Source organism: Cavia porcellus, unplaced genomic scaffold (assembly GCF_034190915.1).
Source record: "Cavia porcellus strain 051 isolate PalLab524CR breed Dunkin Hartley unplaced genomic scaffold, mCavPor4.1 scaffold_10, whole genome shotgun sequence".
In the NCBI taxonomy this organism is placed as follows: Eukaryota; Metazoa; Chordata; class Mammalia; order Rodentia; family Caviidae; genus Cavia; species Cavia porcellus.
The window spans coordinates 73,925,023-73,941,050 of NW_026947493.1; the positions used below are offsets into that span (position 1 = coordinate 73,925,023).

Here is a 16,028-nt window from a genome sequence, read left to right on the forward strand (position 1 = left end):
TACAAATGGACTATAACACCTGGATTTGTGCAGTGTAAATAGCTTGATTTAATTATATAGAAAGCATATCTCAGGAAAGCAATTTAATAAAGCCATAAGCTGTAAGTCCAGCTGATAGCATGAATCTTGGAATGTTGTGTTCAGAACTGCAATTCACTTCTGTGGACCTCCTCCCAAGAGCCTGTAACCCCAGGTTAACCAGGAGAAGCACATCAGCATCAGCCAAGCTGAAATTGAAACCAATTCTGTAAAGTGCCTAATACACTCCTCCAAACTCTCAAGGGCATTAAAAACCAGGGAAGACAGATAGACTGCCCCAGACCAGAGGAATCTTAAGCACAGATGATAATTGAATGGATTTTAGTGTTCTAGATGAGATTTTCCTTAGGACATGGGGAAAAGGGACATGAGGAAAAAGAATTAATGGAAGCCCAGTGATGTATAGAATTAAATAAATCTGTATAAAGCTACCAACATTGATTCACTAGTTGCAACAAATGTGCCATAAATAAGGCAAGAAGTTAATTATGGAAGAGGGTATTGGCACAGGACATATAGAAACTGTGAATTATCTTTGCAATGTTTTAATATACCCAAGAAAGAAAGAACCATAGAAACATACCGGTTAACAGTTTCAGAACTTGTACTGAGTTGAGAATCGTGGCACTAATGCTAAGTGATAGTGGCGATACAAAATTCCTCTGTGGGTTGAAGAGAGAAGCTCATTAGCCTTGATTCCGTGGTACACATCGTGCTCCACTGAGTAACTATAAGCTTAATTTTAAGAATCAGAAACTGAATCAATTCACATTAAAACAGAAAAAAATCTCTGAAAAGAAACATTGTGTAGAGTTTTAGGAGGATGACAGAAGGGTTATAAAGAAAGGCTGAGTCCAAAGTCTTTTATGAGATCTATTTGCCACCTATTCCATGTATTTAAATACAGTAAAGAATAAAAAATATGCAATAGGGCTTGATGTCAAAAATATCAGATGATCCTCACAGAGTTGCTAACCCATACCTGCGGTGCCCAAGGTCCAGGAGGTTCTTCTTGTCATCATCTTCCTCATCTCAACCACCTCTGCTGAAAACCTTTCTTTAAATACTCCACTTTAATCAACTGACTTGTATGGTATCCTCTGTTAGCTGCAAATATGCTCTGCAGAAATGCCCACCTGCTTCCATATTATCGGGGACCTGGCCTAGATCCCCAGTCTCCCAAATGAGTGTATGGCAAAGGCTTAAGGAAGTAAGTGGTATGACTTTTGGGCTCCGGCAGGACCAAAACCCTCTACAGAGTTTAAGGACTCTGGTGGCTAACACAGGGACTGTCTCTGGATAGCCCGTATTTATTTAGGGGGTTAAAGAGGGAAATGCAGGAAAATGGACAGAGTGGTCCAAGGACTTTGCAAGTAACAACTTATGTTAACAAGGAGAAGTATCTCAGGAGAAGATCTCCATGTTGCATTTCACTACAGGGTGAAACACCTGCAGCTACAGTCTTTATTAGTTGGAGGCAGGTGTCCTCCGCTGTTATCTTGACCCCACCATGCAGCAGTCTTGCATGTGTGTTCAATTTCCAGTTTTAATGGCTCCCAACACATGTCGACTAAAATGACTGTGCAGAGCTGGCTCCTTCCGGAACCCAGCACTCAGCCCTGCAGCGGTACCTGTTTGGGCAGCTATTTGTCTCCTTCTGTCCCAGTAATAGAGGCCAAGGGTGTTTCACTGCCTTGAAAAACAGTGAATTTTCCAATGGTTTTCACAACTTACTAGAGAAAGAAAAGGCTCCACTTCCTATAGACTGTAAATGGAGCTGGAACACTAAATTACTTCCAGGCCCGTGGTGTGCGCCAGGTACTCCCCTGCTCCAAACCTCAGAGACATTCTTTCTGCCTCTCTTTACCTTAAGACTTTAGCATGGATGTCACCTGGGCCTGTAAACCCTTGCTAACCACCCCTCGGTCCCAAGCGCATATCAGTGGCTCCCATAGTGCCAAGGTTTCCCCATCTTTGCACAGGTCACACTGCATCATAACTTCTCTTCGGATTAAGGTGTGTGAGGGAGGTGGTCATGTCCCTCTGGATCACCGTGAAGTCTTCAAGAGCCAGCACATGGGTGCACAATAAGGATGCCAGTGAATAATGTTGCATGCTTGGATAAATTCCTTGTCAATCAATCATAAATCTAAGATCGTCTCCCCCAAGCTGTAACATGCTGTATTTGAAGATCTTTACATCGTGGAGTAGAGGCTGCTGTTAAAACACAAGTTGTAGATCAACTCATACCCCACACACTATGGTTAAAAACAATGGACAGATTTCAATTTCTACATTTTTTTAATGCTTCAGGATAGGGGACAACATCAGAAAAAAAAAACTTCAAAAACCACAGTGAAATTAATTGGTTAGAAAAGACAATGTCCAGGGTTTTTCCTTTCCAGAAGTATTAAGAATCTGCTGCTAACAATTCAACTAAAAACTAGTGGACATTTTGGAAAGTGATTAGAGCCAATTAAAGATATTTGAAATTAACTAAAAATAATTATGAGTGGAATTAGATATATTCTCTATCATTTTGTCTGGGATATAGTTTTTTCATAGTCTTAGAAATACCACTATAACTGCTTCATTTTAGTTCTCCTTGAAATTCTTTAAAGTATATTTCAAATGAAAAGTTAAAATGTATTAAAAATTCATCTTACTGATTAACCTAATCTCCACTTAAAAGGGATTTTTTAATATGAAAAAGTATTTGCAAAAATCCTCTAACAATACACTGGAGAATTAAAACTCATAAAAGAATCATGGTTACAAACTAATATAATTCTTTCTGTTACTGAGTTTATTCAACTTTTTCTGAGGATGTCTGCCTGTCCCATAATGTACTAAATACCTCAGCACGCAGCACTGTGAAATGAATACACTTGCCCCTATTGTAAAGACGGTCACTCTTCGTGAGAGAAGCAAACATATTTAGTTTATTGCTGTGATATCCAAGTATACAAGGGAGGCTACGGAAGAACAGGGAAAGACACTAACCTTGAAAAAGCTTGCCTTTCTTCAGCAGAATGGAAGTTGCTCCCTTCACTGACTTTAAATGAAAGGAGGTAGGTAGATGTGATATATGGGTTCAATCTTTCATCTGAAAATTGTGGGGGAAAATACAAATAGCATGAACTTTAACCTTTCTCTGAAAGACGACAGCAATAAAAGTGTTGGATTTATACTAAGAAGAACTTCAGTGTTTTGGCGACCTTGATGGGGTCATAGTTGAAATTCGTTGAAAATAGGAAAAATAATTCATAGAGGGAATGAAGTATAAAGGAAAGAAAGAGATCTTTGGCTTATGTGGATTTGGATTTGAGTTTCGGGTCTCTCACTCCACATGTGTTTTTAGCTCTCAAATCACTTAAACTCTAAACTCATTTCTTCATGTGCAAAATAAAATTAATACTAGTTTACTCGTAGAGATATTATAACCATTACATAATATAAAATTTATGCTACTTATCGGATTAAATGGGCCATCACAGAGGATTCATGTGTGGCAGACATCTAACTTAAGCAAGGCAGGGATTCCAAAGTAAGATGCTTAGTCCTTGGCAAGGATGGAGATAGTGACCTATGACGGAGAACTGGGAGAACTGGGCAGAGGATGGGGCAGGGATGGAGACGTGACAGTATTATTGTAGTGAGGATGACAGTGAAGGTGATAATTACTATAGCTCCCTCCAAAGCTCAGAATATGAGTCTGATTTCCAAGGACCAACAAAAATATTTACTCATAATCTTGAAAGCGTGATTAGGTAAAATCTAATTTTAGTTATCCTGTAATCTGAGTGGACTCTCTTTACCACTAAATGAAGAAAGTCTGTGGAATGTTTTATCCCACATTATATGAACAACATGCGAATCAGATGTCAGCAGTGATCAACTTCTCTGCGTCCTTGGTAAAAATGGAATATGAGAATCCCATGTGCATTAGTCACTGAGTGTGTGTGTGTGTGTGTGTGTGTGTGTGTGTGTGTGTGTGTGTAAGGGTTGGTACAGGATGGCCTGCGTCACATCCCTGGAAAGCTGGGAGGGCCTAAAGATGGGGAGAAAGTGACCCTGGGAGCAGAGGAGGTGCTTAGTCATAAGAGTAGTTGGTCACCTCAGCAGGTCCACTGGAAGGAAGTATACGAATAAAGTAAGAAAAAAAGAATACAGTAAGAATATTTCAAAAAGAGATAAAACTATGTGTGCATACGATGAGAATTCTGGAGTAAATGATATTTGGAATACTGTCAAGGAAAGAGGTAAGCAATTACTATAGACCAAGGGCCAATAGCAAGATGGTAGCATTATCCCACCAGGCGGAGCCAAGGCAGGCTCTCAGCTGGGCTGGCAGAGGTATGACCACGGGCAGGACTCTAGCAGGTGGAATAGTTACAGCATCTGAAGGTGGAAACTCACTGGATGCCTGCAGAATTGTATTTCTACATATGACAACTTCATAAAGCCCTTTTCAAGGACAGGGCAATCTCCCTCCATGCCCAGCAGGACAGAGGCTGCTGCTGAGGCCACACTGCCACTGCTGGGATGTGGAGAAGAATGAGGGAGGGAGAGGAGGCTCATCCTATTTTGTTAGTTTACAAATTCAAAGTCAAAGCCAGATGCTTTGTAATCCAGGCCAATCTTTAGCTCTTCTCTGAACACTAAAGTATGAGAAATCTGCTAAATTATTCCAGTTGATAATCTTTTACCTGGGGGATCTTTGATATTAATTTATCCTATCTTGGAGCTGGGGATTTAGCTCAATGGCATAAGCACCTGCCTGGCAAGCATGTGGCCGTGAGTTCGATCCCCAGTACCATAAATAAATAAACAAATAACTCATCCTATCTTAATTGAGTATTTTTGGCATTCTATCTGAAGCAGTGCAAGAGAAAATGAGGGAGATTAGAAGGAGATAAAAGAGAAGGCCTTTCATGTGGACATGGGAGAGCGTCAAGGGCAGGGGATACAGAGGCTCTCAAATGAGAACCAAGAAGTGGGATACTTTTATCAGATTTGGCTGGGGGAGGAGTTTGGGAGGTGGGCAAAATGACATATTAACTGACTTGAAGGAGCATCTGCCTATGTAAAATGAGACAGAGTTTTACTGGGGGCTGGGAGTGGAGGCTTGGGTGGTTGTGGAGTCTTGGAATCATAGAGGGCTCAACGCATGCACAAAAAGGGAATGGGAAGTTTATCTCTGCAATGGGGAGGAGGAGGTAGAAGTTACTCTTGAAGAGATAAGCTGATTCTCTGGGTCGGGTACCAAGTTGGGAGGATGTAGCTAAACCCCGGGCTCACAGAAGCTATCTTTTGTGCTTGACTTGTACTTAAAAGCAGGGTCCGTGCTATGTAAAATTTTCTCTTTCATCTACCTCCTTTAATTGGAGGAAAGCTGCACAGTGGGAGGGGCAAACACTGAATGCAGCAGGCTAGGATTCCGACCCGGACTCTAACACACAATTTCCACCAACACTTGAAGTGTGATTTAATTTAATTTAATTTTTTAAAATTTTATTTAAGGAGAAAAAAAAGAAAACAGAAAAAAGGTACAAGTTATACAGAATTTCAAAAAAATTAACAGTAGGAAATCACTAGTTAATAGATTACATATTGTCATCTTAGAAATAGTTGGTCAAGGTACAAAATTAAAGAATATAAAGTGGACATTCAATGAGACTGCAAACAGTTCTGTTCAGTGTCCCCACAAAAACTCAGTAATATGGTTATCTATTTTATACACTTAAATATACATGCAGTTACATATTTTAGAGCACTTTCTTTTCCTCTCTTTTTTACAATGACTATTACAGATTTTGGGTTTTATTACTCCCAGAGTTCTTATTAACTTTTTTTGAAGAGAATAAAACCAAATGTGACATAACAAAACAGAGTCAGTCAAATCAAAAGGATGGACATAGTACATGATGTAAAAAAAGAATACAAGGTGATCAACAATGGTTATCATAATGCCTCTTGCTATCTCAAAAAGAATTGCCTATATCATAAGTTATAATAAAATTTAACAAAACAGTAAAGAACAAAACAAATAAAACCAAAACATTGGAGACATTACAGGACTTCAAAAGAAGATAATAGTCAAACCAGAGTGGGCATCATAGTGAATCTTATGGTCTTCATAGTTGTTGCCTATACTCTCAAACTTGGTACTATCAAGCAAAAAAGAATAGAGTAAAATCAGTCAAACAAGATAGTGAGAGCAATACAGGGTTTCAAATCAAGTTAATAGGAAAGAAAAGTGGGTTACTATAATATATCCTGCTATTTTTAATTTATTTTTCCCTTAATTAAAAAGATAAAAATAATAAAAAAGGAAATTGAGATAAAGGAGGACACAACGACAAAACAGCACAAGTCAGAATATAACCATTTAAGCAAAATAGTGTTTCACCACAAGATATCCCGACATAAAAGTAGTTACCATAGTATCTCTTTCCTTGAAATCTTTTGAGTATAACTTCATATACTGTAGCATCAAACATATCAAGACAATGTAAAACCATTCAAGAGAATGACAGTATTACAGGGTTTTTAGAACCAACTAACAGACAGTGAACAATGGTTTCTGTATTATCTCCTTGTCTATAAAAGTTTTTATTTATATTATCACATATAATAAAATCCAATAAGATACAACCTGTTAAGACCGATAGAGACAGAAGAACAAAAGCTTGATGAGACTTCAAAACAAGATGATATTAAATCAACACTAGTTATTATGATGTTTTGTTTTCTCCAAAATATCTGTTCATACCATCCAACCTCCTCTGCCTCATTTCTGTTGAGTTCTTTTTCTGTCATTAGGTGTCAGTTTGTCTTCTTCATTTTGCTTTCTGTTCCATTCATCGTGGCCTCTCTGCCACTGTTTCTGGAAGCTTGGTATTTTTCATTTTTAGAATATCCTGCAGTAATCTCTGTAGAGTTGAACTGGTGGTTGCAAATTCCCCTAGTTCCTCTTTATCCTGGAAGCACCTTATGTCTCCATTAATTTCTAGGGACATTTGTTCAGGATATATCAATCTTGGCTGGAGGTTATTGTCTTTCAAAGCTTGAATTATTTTGCCCCACATGCTAAGTTTTTGCTTATATTATCATATATAATAAAATCCAGTAAGATACAACCTTTTAAGACCAATGGAGACTGAAGAATACACGTTTGATGGGACTTTAAAACAAGATGATACTAAATCAGCACTAGCTATTACGAAGTCTTGTTTTCTCCAAAATTGCTGTTCCTACCTTCCGATCTTCTCTATCTCATTTCTGTTGAGCTCTTTTTCTGTCGTTTGTTGTCAGTTTGTCATTCTTCATTTCATTTTCTGCTCCATTCATTGTGGCCTCTCAGCCACTATTTCTGGAATCTTGGTATTTTCTTTCTTTAGACTATCCTGCAGTATTCTCTGTAGAGTTGAATTAGTGGTTGCAAATTCCCCTAGTTCCTCTTTATCCTGGAAGCACCTTGTTTTTCCATCAATTTCTAGGGACAGTTGTGCAGGATATATCAATCTTGGCTGGAGGTTATTACCTTTCAAAGCTTGAATTATTTTGCCCCACGTGCTTCGTGATTTGATGGTTTGTGCCAAGAAGTCTGCTGTAATTCTGATGGGTATTCCCTTGTAAGTGATCTGTTTCTTGTCTCTGACAGCTTTTAATATTCTGTTCTTATGTTGGATTTCTGGAATTTTGATTATTATATGTTTGGGTGTAGCTCTGTTTGGGTTGTAGGTTGCTTGGGTCCTGTATGCCTCATATATCTGAGTATCTTTACCATTTGCCAAATTAGGGAAATACTCTTGGATTATTTCTGTGAATAGCTTTTGTAGTCCATTTGTTTGTGTCCCCACTTCTTCTCTTATGTTCTTAAGTTATAGATCCTCTTATCATCTTCTAGTTTTTGTATTGTTGCTGTTTGGGTTTTTGTTGTTGTTGTTGTTGTTATTTTTAAGAAGTTTTTCATTTCACGCTCCCATATTACAAATCTGCCCTCCATTTCAGATAATCTGTCCTTAGTTTCTTTCAAGTGTTATGCCAGTTTTCGATAGAGTTTTTAGTTTCCTGGTAATCTCTTTGAACCTGCTTCATGTATTCTATGTTTTCTCTATTTTCTTCATCAAACAATTCTCCCCTTTTTTTCTGTTCTTCCATTCCACCATCTGTTTTTTCTTGGATGGTGCTTAGCATTTCTCTAACTATTCTGCTTATGTCTTGCTTCAGGTCATTAATAACTTCATTCCTAAACTCATCTATGAGGCTCTGGAGATTGTGCTTTATATCTGTTGGTGCCATGTCTACTATTGTGTGTTTCTCAGGATTGGGGGCTGAGGACCCTTTCTTGTTGCTCCCTCTTCCCGTATTCTTTGTTCCTTATATTTAAGCATGTATAGGAGGCCTAGCTTCCTTCCCTGTCGGCCACAGTCTGTTTGAATTGCAGGCTAGGTGTTCCCACCCACTGCAGTGTACTAGGGAGACACAGACCTGGGCAGCCTCTGCTGGGCCCGCCCCTCCAGGTCAACCTACCGAAGGCTTCACCACTAGGGTGCACCTTCAGGCACTGGGACCTGAGTTGGGCTAGGCTATTGGGTCTCAGCCAGCGGCGTCTCACAGGCCAGGCACTCCCCACCAATCCCGCTTGAGAGGGGGATATGTGACTGAAGTCACTGCAGCTTCTCATTCTGGGAAGTCTGCCCAGTCAGAGTATGTCCTCCGCTGAAGCCTCCTTCTCTATGTAAGGGTCTGATTTGCTTGCTCACTCACCGCAGGTCGATGCAGGGCACCCGGTCAGTCCTGCTCCCAACTCCTTTCAACACTTTCCACTCTCCTAACTTTTGCGCCTCTCTCCCTGCTGTGCCGACCAGGACGCAATAGCGGCTGCAGATAATTCAAATCACAGTTTCCAGTGTTGCGGATCCAGCTTCCGTGCTGATACCTTATCTGTGCCTGCTGTCTCACCAGGATTGCATTTCCAGGTGGTTTCTCTTAATTTAGTTCGTTCCTGGGTCAGCGAAGAATATCCCCCCTTGCCTGGGACTTCCTGTCCGGCACCATTCCTATATTTCAAGTGCAGTTTCTCCGAGAGCCTCAGAGGCTGCTGCTATCTATCTGCCATGTTCTTCCGGAATCCAGCACCTCAATTTTCTAACTTGAAAAATGGCATGTGCAATACCTACTGTTGAAGGATTTCATGCTTCTTGGACTTAAAATAATTATAAAACAGCTGGTCTAGTGTCTAGCACATGATAACTCTCTAACAACCATTACATTTTTGCTCTATCATTCTTATATTGTCATGTTATCTCATTTGATTTAGGAAGGGAATGGTTTTGGCTTCATTTTGCAGATGTGCTATTAACAAAAATTAAGATAATTTAATGCTACATATTAGGATAGGAAAGATGAGATTAGATTGAAGCTTAGGTTTCCCGATGTTTGACCCTGACAATTTTTGTGCCCAGCGCTCACATCCTCATAGCCTAACTGATTTCAGCCCTGCCATAGTGGATGATCCCTGCCTGCAGACAATACCCCTTTTTGGACACCCAGGATTCCAAGTTGGTCACTCTTCTCCTCTGCCTCAAGGTCTCCCCTCCAGTTCCCAGACTGTTTTACAGGCACAGAGGAGACAAAATTCCCGAGGAGCCTTCGACAAATGGAAGCAAGAAGCAGTGGATGAATGCCCTTCAGACAGATCATTCTGATCACCTTACTTAAGCGGCAGCTGCCCACAGAGGGAGCCATTTTAACAATGGCACCTCCATCACCGTCTCTGTTATACCCTTAGTCCTTTTTCCTGGGTTCACCTCACAAATAAACAACCTGCACCTAAGTCCTGACTCAGGGTACATTTTGAGAATGAACACTGGGGCAGGGAGAGGGAGGGTGATTTTGTTCTGCTTTTAGTTGTGTTTGTATCACATCTCTTTCTCTTTCTCCACAGGTCACCAAGATGCTGGCTGTGGTTGTAATCCTTTTCGCCCTTTTGTGGATGCCCTACAGGACTCTTGTGGTTGTCAACTCATTTCTCTCCAGTCCTTTCCAAGAAAATTGGTTCTTGCTCTTTTGCAGAATTTGCATCTATCTCAACAGTGCGATCAACCCAGTGATTTACAACCTCATGTCCCAGAAATTCCGTGCAGCCTTCAGAAAGCTCTGCAACTGCAAACAGAAGCCAAAAGAAAAGCCAGCTCACTACAGCGTGGCCCTCAGTTACAGCGTCATCAAGGAGTCAGACCACTACAGTACAGAGCTGGAGGACATCACTGTCACAGACGCTTACTTGTCTGCCACTAAAGTGTCTTTTGATGATACCTGCTTGGCTTCGGAGGTAACCTTTAGCCAAAGCTGATTTGTGAAGTACGAGAAAATGGACCACAAAATAAATGAGAATCTCTTCAGTTACCAACAAGAGAGGACACAGCCAATACTCAAATAGGAAGGCAGGCCAGTCTTTGCCTCTGCTCTGCCAATCCTGGTCATAAATACCTACTCCATGAGAATGATTCAGATTTTCCTTCCTACAGAGTTCGTGTAGCAAAAACAAAACAAAACAAAAAAATAGGGTAAATTTATAAAATAGCTAAATGGTGAAAGCTAAAAGTTTAGCCCCTTTTATTTACTTGGAGAAATCGCTAAATTTTCTGGGGTTATGGAATTACAATAGATTCTGAATACCAATTTACATCATTCATAAGAATCTTATCAAATGTGATTTCCCTTAAAAAGTTATTCATACATTGGTAATTTGTCAGCTCATAAACTTTTAAATGTTTTATTTAGGATTTCCTTTTCATAAAGTACAAGGTTTTTCATGAATATCTGATACTATAGAGAAAAGTAAGGAAAAATTCAGTTACTGATTAAAAATGAGATTTCAGACATATTCAATATATTAAAAATACTGTCATAATGTTTATGATGTTTAGAAATTCAAAGTATTTTTTACAAAATAGACTCGTCATACAACTTCACTCTGTAAAATGAATGTCAAAATACACAAAAGTACCAATTGAGGAAACATAATTTAAACTTGAGATAAATCCAACTCTTAACAACTGTTCAAGCCTCCTAAACGTTGGATGAAAGTACAGAAATATTCAAATTAAATGACTGTGGAGATACAAATTGACATACAATGTAGAAATGTATACCCAACACAAAATCTTTTTTAAAAAGGATTCACTTTATCTCTGAAACTTGTAAGGAAGAAAATCTTTTTTGAACTTGCTTCTGTGTAAACTACTGAGCCAAGTCAAGAAAATCCTTCTAGCTGAACCTAACACAAAGTCTGAAACATCCCCAAAAGCTTAGTGTTAGCCAAAATCTGGCTACTATACCTCCACGCGAAGACCTCCCATTTCACGGAGACCTGTCTGTCACTGTTTTTCCTTTGTGCCCATCTGTTATTTGTAGGTTTATTTTCAAATGCTAGCAATATTTTTGTTTACAGATTCCAAATCAAAATGATGTGGAAGTCTGTTAGCTTTATTTTTAATGGACACAAAATTGATTTCATACTATTTTCAGTATCTTTATATTTTTGACTTAAACCTACGATTCCTATGATTATTAGACAGGTGTGAATGCTCTTCCACTTGGGACCTACTCTAATCTTTCTTCAAATGACTCATTTACTGAGTTTTGGCTAATCAGACTCAGAGTATAAATCAGGTACCCTCAGTGATAGCTGAGGAATTACTGACTTTTAATCAAAAAGTATCTGTACTTTCGAGTACCCCAGCCTATCCCCCTATTTCATGAATTTTTCTGGAACTTAGTTGCTAATGATAATTCCCTCCCCCATCTTCTTAAAACAGGAAGCACCATTCTGTTTCCAAATGTTGCTTCATGAAGAGTCTGCCATCAGAATCGAAGTCCAGAATGTGTTCCTATGAAACATAGCCTGACATCTACTGCAGGAAGACATTGTTATCTTGTCACCATTGTAGAAAACAAATGCAAGCAATTATTCACAAAAGATAATACTGAAAGTCTATTTTCATGACACTAAAGAGTCCATTTGAACTTGAATTAAATAATGCTTTTGAAGCACTACAGTGATACAACCCCAAGTCACAAAGCACCTGTGTAGATGTGCACAAATGCATACATGTATGTGTAAACCAAGGGATTGGAATATATTAGAAATTTTTTTCACTAAGAGAAAGGACAAACATCACTGAGCACCTGCCATGTCTTGGGCTTCCTGGTAAGTCAACATCATTGTCAGTACAGGGTCACCACAGCCATGCCTGCTCTGGTGAAAACCCCAGTATCAGGCATCCATGCTGCTCCCCTAAATCGTTTGACTCCTCAGCAGAGAAAATGTACAAAACATGCTTTTCTTCTTTTTCTTTTGTAAAGTTAGTATTCCAATCTAAATTCTTATGACCTGGTGGCCTGATAAATATGTGTACACATGTATACATGCATACACATATGTATACTCTGTAGAATGATAATATCAGAACTTGAAAAAATGATGATTAGTTTTATAAGGCATATACAGAACACAATATAATCTACTAGCCTTTGGGAATTTTATATGTGGGGTCAGTTTTTCCATTTTAATTTTTGAAAAGTTATCTGGTAATAATCTCTCACTTATAGACCATATGGGAAATTTAAAAAATGTCTACCCTAAAACAAATGCCACAGGAGCTGGGGATTTAGCTCAGCGGCATAAGCACCTGCCTTGCAAGCGGGCGGTTGTGAGTTCGATCCCTGGTACCGATAAAAATGAAAAAGACAAAAAAAAATGCCACTATAACATTAGATATTTCTGTGTAATATCTGACACCTTGATCTACAGAGAAGAGAAAATCATTTAAAAGAATCCTTTGTTGTACTGTACTAAATCATAAAATATTTCCACAAAATTTTTGAAGAAACCATAGACTCTCTCACTTTTATAAAACTTAAAGTCCAGTGATAAAAAGCCAATATTCTAACACTTCAAAATGTAATCTTTTAATAATTTTAAGAATATGAGTTTCAGATGTCACAACTACCTTTAAAAAGAAACTATTAACAGTCCATTTGCAAAGACTTTATGCAAAGACTTAATATAAAGATCACTTATTCCAACTTTATTTTATGGATTAAAAGTTAGAAATATCAACTCAATTTTTTAACTGCACTGAACATACAGAAAATAAAAAACAAGGTCAGATAATACCCTGTTATATTCTTATTGTATGTTTGGTCTATAAGAATAATCTCAAATCACTGAACAGCCAACTTCATTTAAGAAACTTTCACATTGGGAACAATGTATCACTGGAATGGTTTGTACCAAATGGATTATGCTGATATAAACTATGTCAATATGGTTCTGGATTTAATATTCCAGTATTCTCTGTGATAGGAGTGATCACAAATGTTTGTATACAGTGTAATCAGGCCTGTTTACATTCTTCTATACCAAGCATATTCATGGCAAGTCTAATATTATTTGATTAATTTACATTTTAGAAATGACATGGAAAAATTTGGAAGTGACATGGAATTTAGAAAAGATATAGAAAAATTTGGTGAAATAGTACAGTTGAGTCAGCATCTTCAACTCTGAAGGTGGCAAGGACCCAAAGGAAATGAAAAATGAGTTCCCATAGTGACTATGCCAGAGCACGTGGGTGGAGCTCACATGACAATCTCCACTGGACCCAGGGAAATCAAAGCACTTTGAAAATCACCAAAGGTAAAAGATAGGATAAACAATGGAGTAAGCTAGAGCTCCTGAGATCCTATGATCTCTGCAAAACAATGGACTTATTTCTTATACATGTGGCCATTCTTTGCCAAAAAAGGACATGAACTTCCTTAAGAATGCTTTTGAGCTGATATGGAGAACGAAGGGATCTTTTCAGGAAGTAAAAATAAATACAATCTGGCAGCAGAGTAGAATTCCATCTAACAGAGGTCTGAACTCAAAAGTCAATAATGGAACATTCCACTATGCCTGCAATGGTACAAAGAGTCCCAGTCACGAGGTCCAGTGTTCGTCAGTCACCAGGACTAGTAAGCACCCCTGGCGAGACACACATAAGAATTAGGTGGGAGGTCATCTCCAAATGTGCTTTATTTGTTCCTACTCCAAGAAATGGTCCTTTTTTTCAGGTGATTTTAATGCCCAAAGTCCTCTGGATTCACCTTGAAAACCACTGGGTTCTGAGCTCTTCAATTCTCTTAAGTTATCAAATAATTTTTTATAAAAAACTAAGCAGAGAACTCCTGGAGGGCAAATGTGTTTCTCATTGTATTTCACAAATCATCTAAACTTGGGTGTTGTCCCCGATATCTGCTAAATGAATAAATGTATCAGTGAACTCCAAAGTAAGGAGTACATTAGAAAATCTCAGTCATCCCCAGTTTGCCCATAAAGCTATCAAGATACAATAATTGTTTTTGCTTGTTTTTAGTTTTTTAAGCATTTTTCATGGCTCAGTGACAGGCACTGCTTTGTGTATCAGTTAGTGTTCAAAACAGTACTTAGATACAGTATGTGTGATGATTTCAGTAACACTCTCTTCTCCGTTACCTAACGTAACAATGAGAGAGGAAGATCAAAGCATTGGCTCTGTTTTCAAGAAGGTCACTATTTAGTGATGACATATGAACACAGAAGCATAAAATAAAAGCAGATAAAATAGTTGGGAGTCACGTGGTGTGATTTCGTACCGCATATAATAACCACATTATTCAGAAGAAAGAGGGCCTAAGGTGTTCTGGGACCATGAAGGAAGACTTTGTAGAGAAGATAGATTTGATTTAGATTGTAAAAGCCAAGAGGATCCATACAAGAGAAAAAAGACGAATAAGAACAGATAAACAAAATAAAATTTAGAGCAAGACTCTGAGTACTAGAACACAAATCCTAAGCAGCCCAGTTCATCAGCGATTTACTAAGGAAGGCAGTCTGGATAAGTAAATAAATAAATTGAAATAAAATAAGAAAGGGAACTACCTATATTTATATTTGGTCAGAAAAAAGTCACCCATATCCAAGTATAAAGTAGAAATGTACATAGGCAAGCTATGTTTATTTTGTAAACTTTGTGAGTTTCATTTATTATGTATAGAAAACATAGTATACTATTTGTCATGTAAGTGTTATAATTCCAAATGTATTCTTAGAGTCCTAATTTTCCAAGTGACTGTATATATCTTTTTGGTATATTATATTGTCATCATATATTGACAACTACGTATATGTGTGTATGCATTTAGAGGTCCTTAACTACTCTGAAGTTACCAAGTATGATAACCGTAGAAATCAGTGCTAGCTCAGCAAGCCAGACAATTCAAAAACTTAAGCTTTGACATTGAAGATTGAACATCAAATATTAAATTGAAAAACGCATAGTGATTAGCTTCAGGTTACTATGACAACTTGATTGATTTGCATGTTGCTTATGATGTGCCTCTGAATGCCTTGGCTTCCTTCTCCCAGCTTTAGGAGGCTGCATGCTGACTCTTCATCATTTGAGAATTTACTATTGCATGCTTTTGGGACAAATACTCTCCCCTAAGAAAGTGCGGTGTTATGTGATCTACAGTGGGAAATGTGTGTCTGTTTCAACATGTGTGCGGTGAGCAATAAAACATCAGACTAAAAGATCTGGCTCTTTTACTTTTCTTGTCTTCCAAATTATTTCATTTTGAACATAACTTGACCATTTGTCCCAGAGATTTCATTTTTAACTCAGGGTCACCTAACATACACCATTGGTAGGCTTTGAGATAAATATAAATAATATACAAATAGACACATTCAATTTTAATAATAAACTTGATATGTATTAGAAAACATAGGACTAGCTTACAAAATCCAGATTACATTGACTTTAATGTTATAATCCAGTACTGATGTCAGATGAGGCAAAACTCATAAATTTAATATAAGTGACTGAATTTTGAGCAACACTGGTTGAAGTAATTGTTTCAAATGTCTCTGTCACTTTTTGAACAACAAC

General features: G+C 38.1%; 1 protein-coding gene across 1 annotated transcript in view; it reads left to right on the plus strand.

The window, feature by feature from the left end:
* The window catches only part of Trhr (thyrotropin releasing hormone receptor), a 46,774-nt gene extending 31,104 nt beyond the window's left edge, over positions 1–15,670 (plus strand). Inside the window, exon 3 of the mRNA XM_003479852.5 lies at positions 9,995–15,670. Coding sequence (XP_003479900.2) covers positions 9,995–10,402 — 408 coding nt within the window. The 3' untranslated portion in view covers positions 10,403–15,670. The remainder of the gene's footprint in view (positions 1–9,994) is intronic.
* Positions 15,671–16,028: the final 358 nt, after the last annotated feature.